Source organism: Equus caballus, chromosome 11 (genome assembly GCF_041296265.1).
Source record: "Equus caballus isolate H_3958 breed thoroughbred chromosome 11, TB-T2T, whole genome shotgun sequence".
NCBI classification, from domain to species: Eukaryota; Metazoa; Chordata; class Mammalia; order Perissodactyla; family Equidae; genus Equus; species Equus caballus.
In genome coordinates, this window is record NC_091694.1 from 54,493,755 (window position 1) to 54,506,240 (window position 12,486).

Here is a 12,486-nt window from a genome sequence, read left to right on the forward strand (position 1 = left end):
TAATTTCAAAACTTGTTATATAGCTACAGTAATCCAGACCGTGTGGTAATGGTGGATGGACAGATACACAAAACAGAATAAAGAAGCTGGAAATAGACCCTCCCAAATAGCCCAAATGATTTTTGACAAAGGTGTAAAAGCAAGTCAATGGAGAAAAGAGAGTCTTTTCGACAAACAGTGCTAGAGTAATTTGGTATAACAGGCAAAAATACTAACCTCAAGCTAAGTCTCACACCTTATAAAAAATTAACCCAAAATGAATTGGGGACTTAAGTATAAAACTTAAAACTATAAAGCTTCTAGGAAAAAAAAAAACAGGAGAAAATCTTCAAGCTCTAGGGGTAGGAAAATAGTTCTTAGACTTGACACCAAAAACACAAGCCATAAAAGGAAAAACTGATAAAATGGACTCCATTAAAATTGAAAACCTTTGCTCTACAAAAAACCCTTTTAAGAGAATGAAGACAAGCTTTAGACTAGATAAAAATATTTGCAATCCACATATCTGAAAAAAGACTAATATCTAAAATATATAACTAACTCCTGAAATTCAATGGGGAAAAAAATCCAATTATAAAATAGGCAAAAGATATTAAGACATTGCACCAAAGAGAATAGACAGGTGAAAAAGTAGCATATGAAAATAAATTCATCTTCATTAACTATTAGGGAAATGCAAATTAAAATTACGAGATATTACTACACACCTACCAGAATGACTAAAACAAAAAACAATGATAGCTTCAAGTGCTGACAAAGATGTGAATAAAATGGACCACTCAGACATTGCTGGTGAGAATGCAAAATGGGACAGTCACTTTGAAAACCAGTTTGGCACTTTCCTTAAAAACCAAACATGTAACTACCACACAAACTAGCAATTATATGTGTGGGCATTTATCCCAGAGAAAAGAAAACTTACGTTCACACAAAAATCTGTACATAAATGTTTATAGCAGCTTCATTCATAATGGCCAAAACCTGGAAACAACCCAGATGTCCTTCAGTGGATGAAGGGTTGAACAAAACCGTGTGCATCCATATTGTATTGGCTGCCTGTCGCTGCTGTAATAAGTTACTACAAACTTAGCGGCTTAAAATAATTTATATGTTACGGTTTTGGAGGTCATAAGTCTGAGACGGGTCTCATTTAGCTAAAATCAAGATTTGGGCAGAACTGTGTTTATTCTGCAGGCTCTACAGAAGGATCCATTCGCTTCCTTCTCCCAGTTTCTAGAGGCTGCTACGTTCCTTGACCAATGGCTCCTTTACCCATCTTTAAAGCCAGCAGTGGAGCATCTTCCAATCTGACTCTCACCTTCCTACCTGCTTCCTTCCTACAGTCATGTATTGATTAACGATGGGGATATGTTTTGAGAAATTCATCCTTAGGCGATTGTGTCATTGTGCAAACATGGTGGAGTGTACTTACATAAACTTACATGGTCTAGCCTACTACACACCTAGGCTAGATGGTACTAATCTTATGGGTCCACTGTTGTATATGTGGTCCATCATTGACTAAAACGTTGTTATGAGGTGCACGACGTATAAGGATCTCTGTGATTAAATTAGGCCAACCTTGATAATCCAAGATAATCTCCCCACTTTAAACTCCTTAACTTAATCACATCTGCAAAGTCCCTTTTGCCATGTAAGGTGACATATTCACAGGCTCTAAGGATTAGGATGTAGACATCTTTGGAGAGGTTATTATTCCTTCTATCATACATATCATAGGATACTACTCAGCAATAAAAAGTAATGAACAATTTGGCACATGTAAAAACCTGGATGAATGCTCAGAGAATTATGCTAATTGAAGAGCCAATCCCAAAAGATTAAAGGTTTTATAAATGATTCCATTTATATAATATTCCTGAAATGACAAGCTTATACAAATGGAGAATAGATCGGTGTTTACCAGGGGTTATGGAAAAGGTGGGGACAAGAGAGAAGTGGGTGTAGCTATAAAAGGGCAACCCAAGGCATGTTGTGGTGGTAGAAATGCTTTGTATCTCGACTGTACCAATGTCAGTATCCTGTTTGTCACATTGTACTATAGTTTTATAAAATGTTACCATTGGGGGAAACTGGATACACGACACACAAGACTCGTCTATATTATTTCTTACAACTGCATGTGTGTCTACAATTATCTCAAAATAAAAAGTTTAATTTAAATAGAAAGCAGAGAGAAAACTTCCCAACAAATTTTATGAAGCCAGAATTAACTCGTTACTAAACCCAAAAACATTACAAGAAAATGAGAGACAAATATGCCTCATAAACACAGATGCAAAAATCCTTAGTAAGACGTTAGTAAGTCAAATCATACAATATAGGAAAAGGATAATACATTGTGGTCACACAGGGCTCATCTCAGGAATGCAAGGTTGGTTTTAACATTCAAAAATCAATCAATAAAGTTCACTGTATTAATGTACTAAATACAAAAGCCACATGATCATCTTTGTAAATGGGAAAAAAGCATTTGAAAAAATTTAACACCAAATCTTTGATTTTAAAATATCAGAAAAAGAAGAATTAAAAGGACTTTCCTTAACCTAATAAAGGACATCTAAGAAAACCTTAACATCATATTTAATGGTGAAAGACAATGTTTTCCCTCTAAGTTTAGAAACAAAGCAAGGATGTCTACCGTTATCACTTTTATTCATCATTGTAATGAAGGTCCTAGACAGTGCAATAAGGCAAGAAAAATTTACACAGATGGAGTGTCATAAAAGAAAAGATTTGATCATCTTTGATCATTTTTTCCTTTGCACTAAATTTAATCTTAATGCTTAATGTTATCTTATTAAATAATCAGCTATATTTAGGGAAACTTCATTATTACATGTTATAAATTGTACATAATAATGAATTATCACATAACTGCAGGCATGAGGAAAACCATATTGTCTCAGAAGCTTGATTTTGGCTCAAATATACAAGTAGTATTTTATAGCCTCTTTTTAGAAGTCTTCACTGAAGTGGAGAGTCCAAATAGAGCAATTTTTTCTATTTTAACCCAGTAATAGTATTCATTTCAGCAGACCCTTAAGGAAATCTACCAGAAGAAACTTTTGTTCACCTAATTGGGGTGTAGCTGAAAGTGATAAACTTTGTTGGCGGATACAGGCCATCTAGACTTCCCGTTGAACCTTAAGGTGGCCTCAGAATCCTTCACAACACACTGCTCTGGTCAGCCATGTCAATGCAGCTGAGCAGACACACAGAATGAAATCCATTTTCTATCCCTGTAATAAAGTCCATTTACTGCAAGAAAAAAATCCATAATTCAGGCTGTACTCATTCAGCCTGGCATATCTGGCACTGGTCTGATGAGAGATGTTTGGCTTTTAAAATATTATGGTATCTTAAAATAGCCCAGTCACTAGAGTCTATGGTATAGAAAATGTATATGTAATAACTACATTCTCTCTGGGAAGTCCATAAAGAAGTTATTAGTCTATTTCCTACAAATTGGGGGTCAGAGTGTTAGTTTCTAGCTGTCATTCAGGACCTGAAATATGTTCATCTTTAAGGGAGGTATGCTGAATGCTTTTCAGCAGTTTCAAGAGTCAAGAGAAAGAGCTGGACCTAGAATTACACGGTCCAGTCTCCCATCCCACAGGCAAGGTACCTCCAGGCCCCAAGGAGGCTCTCTGACATTTTAGCAGTCTGCACTTAACAGGTGAGCCAAGCTGTCTTAATCCATTCAGGCTGCTATAACAGAATACCTTAGACTGGGTGGCTCATAAACAACAGAAACTTATTTCTCACAGTTTTGGAAGTTGGAAGTCAAGATCAAGGCACTGGCAGATTTGGTGTCTGGCAAGAGCTCAATTCCTGATTAATAGACAGCAGACTTCTTACTGTCTCCTCACAAGACAGAAGGGGCAAGGGAGCTCTCTGGGGTCTCTTTTATAAGGGCACTAATCCCATTCACGAGGACTCCGTCTTATGAGCTAATCACCTCCCAGAAGTCCCACCTCCTGATACCATCACATTGGGGGTTAGGATTTCTACATAGGAATTTGGGTGGGGTGGGGGGACACAAACATTCAGTCCATAACATGAGCCTTGTCGGGTACCCTAAGTCCTGTGCAGAAACCACTGCAATAGAGATGGAGTCTTCAAGAAATTGCTAGAGATCCTTGACATAACTAAAGATACAAAGTTTAATTTAAAGATGGTTTTCAATGTAAACTCTTCCTTACAAATTTCATCTAGCAGTTGGAAGAGGGTCCCTTAAAGTTGACTATGTATCTAATAGCTTGATTTCTGACGGAAATCCTTGATTTGGGGGCATATAGATCTTCTAGGCTTTGACTTCTTGTGTTTCTAAACTGCACGCAGAAGTCTGCAGGGCTGCCGGATAGTGGAACTCAAGCTTTGGGCTGGAGTTGAATCTGCTCAGAACCCACTGGTGGTGTGAGGGCTGCAGTAGACCTTAACTATTGACAGTAGATAGGTGTAGACTCTGATATCACTGGTGCAGGGAGAGTTTTAAAAGGACCAGCCTCTGTGAGACAAACGTTGCAGATCAAGTACCGGACAGGGATAGTCACTGTGTCACCCACTCCTGGAGTCATCTTCCATCTGCCTGCATGCCATGAGCCAGACGTTCCTAAGGCCAGTTTTCTCCAGGGACTTCCTGTCCCCTCACTCTTTCCCCTCTTGTTCTTTGTCTTCAGGGGGAACTGACCATGACGAGCGACATGGAGAACTTACAGAATGCCTTGTACCTAGACACAGTGCCAGAGCCCTGGGCCAGGCTAGCGTACCCTTCCACGGCGGGCCTGGCAGCCTGGTTTTTGGACCTCCTCAACCGAATCAAGGAGTTGGAGATTTGGATAGGAGACTTTGCAATGCCCTCTACTGTGTGGCTGACAGGTTTCTTCAACCCCCAGTCCTTCCTTACCGCCATCATGCAGTCCATGGCCCGCAAGAACGAATGGCCACTGGACCAGATGGCCCTGCAATGTGATGTGACAAAGAAGAACAGAGAGGAATTCAGGAGCCCTCCTCGGGAAGGGGCCTATGTCCATGGCCTCTTCATGGAAGGCGCTCGCTGGGATACACAGGTAAATCCTGGGATGAGCCAAAGGGCATCCTCTGTGGGCTGATTAAATACACATTGCCTCCAATCAAGTGTGATTACTAAAAGGACTGCTCCTGAATCTTTTGACCTAGATACACTTTCTTTGAGGCTGTCAAGCCATTTTTATGCAGCCAGGGATGGTGCAAAGAGCACAGACTTTGCAGAGTGAGTAGAGTAGGGTGGTTAAAGGCAAAGGCTCTGGAACCAGACTGGCTGGATCTGAATCTGAGCACCACCACTAATTAGCACTCTGACCTTGGGATGTAGTTCCACCTCTCCAGATCTCAGTTTACTCAACTCGTAAGTGGGAAAATAGAAGTTCCTGTGAAAATTAAGTGAGTTAATATGTAAGACAGTTGGAATAGTGCCTGGCACATATGGAGTGCTCAAAAAGTGTTGGAGTCAGCTCCCCCTGCTGCTGTGTGACCTGGGGACATCATTTCGCCTCCCTGGTCCACTTTCCTCATTCATGAGCTCTAGGAGGGCAGGAGTCCCTTCTCCCTTTTACATCACCCCCATCTGCAAAGGGGAGCCAGTAGATATTATTTAAAGTGAAATTCTGAAAGGATTCCTAACGGAAACCTAATAAAAATTTGAGTTACCATAAGATCAGAGATGCTTTTTCACAGATAGGAAACAGGCAAACAAGCACAGGTGGCTGGGAAAAATGACTTGAACAAGGACGGATAACTCTAGAACAACTTTATATTTGTTATACACATGATCTGGAAGGAGTACATAGTTAAATATCCCACTTGGCAAGTGACTCTAAACTATTCCTAGCTGCCAGTACAAAGCTAATGGGGAAAAACTGTTAGAAGATATAGAAGATCCTAGAAGGCCACATAAATACAGAGAGCAAGCTGTACTGGGTTGAATAGTGTCCTCCTAAAATTCATGTCTACCCAGAATCTCAGAATGTGACCTTATTTGGAAATATGGTCTTTGCAGATATAATTAGTTAAGATGAAGTCATACTAATGTAGCCCTAAATCCAATGACTAGTGTCCTTATAAGAAGACCATGTTGGAGACACAGAAGAGAATGTCCTGTGAAGATGGAGGCAGAGATTGGAGTAATGCATCCATAAGCCAAAGATTGCCAGCAACCACTGGAAGCTAGGAGAAAGGAATGGGACAGTTTCTGCCTCAGAAGCTCCAGAAGGAACCAATCCTACCTACACCTTGATTTAAGACTTCTGACCGGTGGAACTGTGAAAGAATACATTTCTATTGTTTTAAACACCAAGTTTATGGTAATTTGTTACAACATCCCTAGGAAACCAATCAAGAGCCAACAGACAGACAGACAGTAAAGTGGGACAGTGTTCAAACAGCCTGAACCTTGAGAAGGAAGCTGACTCCCCTCTCTCCACCTGAACATTTGTACAAGAGTCTGTCAGTGGAGATCATATGGATCGTATTAGGTTTAGGGTGGCCTAGAGAGAACCAGAGTTAGAATACCAAATGAGAAAAGTACAAAAAAGATAAGTAGGGAAGAAGCTCAGAAGGAAGAGCATTGGCACTGTGGGGAAAAAAGGACATTGATTCCAATTATCTGTCTCAATTTTGCATACCTTATTTCTACATAAGAATAATAAAAACTTTCCAAAAAGCAATACCTGTCCACCAAGAGCTCTTGTTCTCAAAGTTTCTATCCCAGAAAGATTTCATCAAAAACAGAAAAGTAAGTATGTCCAAAAATCCTCTCCTCTGTAAACCAATAAGAACACTGGCCCCAAAATTGTCAGAATCAACTTTTTAAGAAGTCTGGAAACTAACCAAAGGCTTTCACCAATCCAAGGAGTGTTTATTGAAGAAAAATGACTGAATCCCAGTTATAAGAGCAAGCTCTGTGGCCTTTTAATTTGCCTTATTCCCATCCCTTCCCCCAAACTCTACAGTAGCCTTGAAAACCAACAGGCTACATTCATAATGAAAATAGCAGCCTATCAGCCATTGGAGGGGAAAAAATGAAGTTGGAGTACCTTCAAAGCCCCATTCCTAGAAAACTGTTGTTATTTTCCCTGTGTGATGGTTCCCTGGAAGACCCCACTTGCAAGTCTGTCTTTACTTGACCTGACGTGGAGCTCACCCAGGGCAACAGCCTTTTCCCCAGAGGCATTTACTGAAAACAATCAAAGACAACTGTTTAACACTGCAGCTTGCCTGAGGCAGTAGATAACAGTGGAACAAACAAGAGGCTAACCAAAAAGCTTAAGAGGAAAAGCTGGAGAATGAGATATCCAAAGGGGGCTTTGAAAACCTCCAATATGTTGCTGGAAACCTAAAAGGCCGTGATCATTTGCAGAGCTGTGCACATGCCCATGGCTGTGCACATGGTCAAGAAAGACCTGATAAGGCCATACGCTCTCACCTCTAACTAACATTGAGGCTCTGTGCAAGCAGGAGGTGAAGGGTAAGGTAGAGTTTTAAACTGCCTGGCTGAGCATTGAAGGCATGCCTGAACATGACAGAGCCCCAGAGCAAAGACTCTGTGACTTACAGGTTCCAGGCCTATAAGAAAATTTAAGAAAATCCCTGTCTGATTATTTGCTGGCCACTAAGCTAACTGAGCAGGACACTTCAGAGGCCATACTTGACAAAGAATACAGACTTTACAGAATCAATTCAGAAAAGTCACCAAACAAACAACAACAAACCCTATGGTGGGAGAAGATCTGATTTACAGAGCTGCCACATTATATTATTTGAAATGTTCAGTCTTCAACAAAAAATTATCAGACACACAAAGAAACAAAAAGGAATGGTCCATACACAGGGGGAAAAAAGCAGTCAACAGAAACAGTCCCTGAGGAAGTTCAGGGACATCCTAGACATCCTAGACATAGACTTTTAATCAGCTATTTTAAATATGTTCAAAGAACTAAAGGAAACCATGCTTAAATAACTAAAGTATATGAACAATGACTCACTGAATAGAGAATATTAACAAAGAGATTGACATTATTTGTTTTAAAAAACGAAAAGTAACTCTGGAGTTGAAAAGTATAATATCTGAAATGAAAATTCAATAGAAGAATTCAACAATAGATGCGAGTAGGCAAAAATCACCAAACTTGGAAAAACATCAATTGAGATTATCCAATCTGAGAAACAGAAAGAAAAAAAAACGAGGAAGAATGAACAGTTTAGAGACCTTTGAAACGCCATCAAGCATACCAACATATGCATATGGGAGTCCCAAAAGGAGAGGAAAAAGAGCCAGAAAGAATATTTGAAAAATTTGGAAATATTTGAAGAATTTCCAAATTTGATGAAAAACATTAATCTCCACATCCAAGACGCTCAACAAATTCCAAATAGAATAAATTTAGAAATCCATACCTACACATGATACAATCAAACTGTTGAAAGATAAAGACAGCATCTTGAAAGCAGCAAGAGAATAGCAATTCATCACTTACAAGGGGTCCTCAATGAGATTAACAGCTGATTACTCATAAGAAACCATGAAGGCCAGAAGGCAGTGGAATTACACAGTCAAAGTGCTGAAAGAAAAAACTGTCAGCCAAGAATTCTATATCCAGCAAAAGTATCTTTCAAAAACTGAAGAAATTAAGACATTCCCAGATTTTAAAAAAAAAAAGTGCAAGAGAGACTTCATCACCAGCAGACCAGCCCTATAAGAAATACTAAAGGGCTTCTATCAGGATGAGAAAGGACACTAGGCAGTAACTCAAGTTCACATGAGAAGACCAGTAAAGGTAATTACATATGTAAATGTAAAAGATAATATAAATGATTTAAAAGACAACTGCATAAAGCAATAATTATAAATCTAGTGTTGACAGGAATAAAATGTACAAAGATGTAATTTGTATGATGAAAACAGTACAAGTTCTTAAGTACAGGAAGGAGAAAGAATGGAACTATTTAGGAGTAAAGTTTTTGTATACTACTGAAATTAAGTTGGTATTAATCTGAAGTAGATTTTTATACATTATTGTAATCCCCAGGGGAATCATTAAGAAAATTTTTTAAAATATAGTAAACATACTTTGGGAAATGCTGATTTAGAGTGATTCATAGATTTCTTGCCTATGTCCAGGCATGGCACTAAAATATATCTATTTAACACAAAAGGAAGCAGGAATGAAGGAACAGAGGAACAAAAAAAGACATTAGATATATAGAAAACAAATAGCAATGTGGCAGATGTAAATCTTACCTTATCAGTAATTACATTAAATGTAGGATTAAACACTAGATTTAAAAGGCACAGAATGGCAGAATGGATTTTAAAAAATGATCCAACTTTATGCTGTCTACAAGAGACACATTAGATTCAAAGACACAAATAGGCTATAAGTGAACAGATGGAAAAAAATGTGCCATTCAAATAGAGAATTCAACCATAATAATTGGAGTCATCAATACCCCCCACTAGTGATGACTGCTAATGGTTACAGAGTTTCTTTCTTCTTTTTTTTTTTTTTGGGTAAGGAAAATGGTCCCTGAACTAACATCTGTCACCAATCTTCCTCTCTTTGCTTGAGGAAGATTGTTGCTGAGCTAACATCTGTGTCAATCTTCCTTTATTTTGTATGTGGGATGCCACCCACAGTGTGGCTTGATGAGTGATGTGTAGGTCTGCACCTGGGACCTGAACCAGCGAACCCCAGGCTGCCCAAGTGGCATGTGGGAACTTAACTGCTATGCCACCAGGCCAGCCCTGAGTTTCTTTTGAGGGTGATGAAAATGTTCTGGAATTAGAAAGTAATGATTGTACATTTAATAACACTGAATTGTACATTTTCAAAGGGTTAGCTTTATGGTATGTGAGGAAAAAAGGTTCTACCCCAGCTCCCACTCCCTGCCATAGACTCAGGTGTAGGGTACAAGGGGGTCCCCACGGTTTACCTAAGTTCTATTACTCATCATGCCTGATAACAGCATCTAACAAAACTGAAGAGGGAACATCTTTCCCTTTAGATAAATTTCATGGGAAAGAAACCAAACTCTATCTATAGCACAAGAGGTACAGTGTCACCTGGACCTAGGCAAGGAATCTGTGAATCACTCTGAATCAGCATTTCCCAAAGTAAGTTCCATAAAACACAAGTGCCATGGGAAACAGGTTGCAAGGAAAAAGGGTCCTGTGGTCAAATAAGTTTGGGAAACACCAAGTTAAAGTTAAATTTTCTTTATTGCTAGGACTTCTCCTTGTCTTCACTGTGTTAAGCTTCAAGCCCAGGGTATGGCAAGCACCATTTCCCAAGCTCAGCTGATGAAGGAAGGCTTTGTTCCCCAGAACGTTTCTCAGGACCAGTAAGAAAAACTGCCGTAGTCAGCTCTTTTGAGACATCTCAGAAAACTATAGAGAAGCCCTACCTGGAAAGCTACAGCATGGTTAGGTCCCTATTTCATGAGTAAAGACACAACACAGCTCCCTCTGCTCAAAAAGTCAAAATGCTTTAGAGGGTAGATGAGGTCACATAGGAAATGAACAGGACATAAACCAAGCCTTAAAATCTAAAGCTTTTGCTGGCAGGAACTGTATCCTACTCATCTTTAAATCTCCAGCACCTAGCATGACATCTGGCAAATAGCTGCATTCAATATGCTTATGAAATGAACGAATGAAAACAGAAAATTAGGAGAGACTCAAACTTCAAAGGGATTAATTTGTATATGATAAATACAGCTTTTGGAACGCTCCTTCAAAAAGGGATTTAGGCTAGAAGACAGTAGAGATGTGTTTCCACCTATCAGATGCATTCCACTGTGGGTTGTTGAGAGAACCTGTAAGGGGGTAGGCATAAAGGCAGCCAGGCCCTGCTAGTATCTCATCTACTAGATCAACTGACAGGAGGAGGCTGGCTGGCTGGGCTCTAGGTCTGATCTAAGATGGCTCTTCTCCTGTTCTTGTCCTCAGGCTGGCATCATTACAGAGGCAAAGCTGAAGGATCTGACACCCCCCATGCCTGTGATGTTCATCAAGGCCATTCCTGCAGATAAGCAGGATTGCCGCAGCGTCTATCCTTGTCCTGTGTACAAGACTTGTCAGCGGGGACCCACCTACGTGTGGACTTTCAACCTGAAGACTAAGGAGAACCCATCTAAGTGGGTTCTAGCTGGAGTAGCTTTGCTTCTCCAGATTTAGCTTCCTGCAGAGCCATGAAGACAACAAGGCTGGGCTGGAGGCTGCCCAGAGGGACAAGTGGGTGAGGGGTGACCACAGACACATGGTAAGATGAGAAATCATAAGTACTCACAATTCTGTAGAACTCTTCTAGGGAACTCAGAGAGAAATGCCTAAAGTGAGGCTGAGCTGGAAGAATAGGGGAGAGGCATTTCAAAGCACTGACCCTTTCTTAATAAAGTGATTTAGTCTTCCACTGTGTCTGGTCCAGGCTTTGAGAGTTGCAGAGTCATAAATGATCCTGAAGAGACCAAGAGAAATGAGCCACAAACACTCGAGCCCTGATGTTTCTACACGGCACTATTCTCAGTGCTCTAGCTCCCAGCTACTATGTGAACTAGCAGCATCAGCATCACCCATGAATTAGAGTCCACATTTTAACAAGTTCCCCAGGTGATTTATATGCACATTATGACTTGAGAATCATTACTCTGGCTCAGGGGTCACCAAACTTCTTCTGTAAAGGGCCAGATAGTAAATATTTTAGGCTTTGCAGGGCATTTGTCTCTGTTGTAACTACTCAACTCTGCCACTGTAGCCCAAAAGCAGCCATGGAAAATACATAAATGAATAAGTGTAGCCGCATTCCAATAAAACTTTATTTACAAAAACAGACGGTGGGCCATATTTTGCTGGTCACCACTCTATAGGATAAGGGAAGTATATATGTGATATTTACCTTCATGAATTCACACATCCATTCAATAAATTTTTATCTAACACCTACTATTTGCTGAGAACACAACTGTGAACAAGGTAGGTTGTTTGCTTGTATCTCTATAATCCTTCAGATCATTTAAGAGAGACCTAAGGAGAAAGCCTTCACCTAGAGATGTTTAACCTGACAGTTTCCCAGAATTTCCTCTGTGGAACAAATTTTCACTGCAAGTCCAAAGAGTTCCACAATTTTAATGAGTTTTAAAGAGTTCTATGGGGAGGCTTGTTTGGTAAGAAAAGTCTGGAAGGACTCAGTATTCCTTCTAGGATCATTCCTATTCTTGGATTAATTACTGTTTAGAACAGTGGTTCTTAATCTTGAGCAGGCATTAGAATCCCCTGGAGGGCTTGTTAAAACAAAGGTTGCTGGGCCCCACCCTTCAGAATTTATGATTCAATAAGTCTAACAAATTGCCGATGCTGCCGGTCCGGGGACCGCACTTTGAGAACTCCTGATCTAAAACATAAAATTCCTACAAATCTCTGCTATGCAG

At 39.8% G+C, this 12,486-nt stretch overlaps 1 protein-coding gene across 11 annotated transcripts in view; it reads left to right on the top strand.

Annotated features, from left to right (window-relative positions):
- Positions 1-11,471, top strand: part of DNAH9 (dynein axonemal heavy chain 9) — a 319,325-nt gene extending 307,854 nt beyond the window's left edge. For all 11 annotated transcript variants that reach the window (XR_011423085.1, XR_011423083.1, XR_011423082.1 and 8 more), the window contains 2 exons: positions 4,704-5,093; positions 11,009-11,471. Coding sequence is in view for 8 of the 11 variants with exons in the window: in XM_070226560.1 (XP_070082661.1) it covers positions 4,704-5,093; positions 11,009-11,236 (618 nt within the window). In the remaining 3 variants the exon portion in view is untranslated. The remainder of the gene's footprint in view (positions 1-4,703; positions 5,094-11,008) is intronic.
- The last annotated feature ends 1,015 nt before the right edge of the window (positions 11,472-12,486 follow it).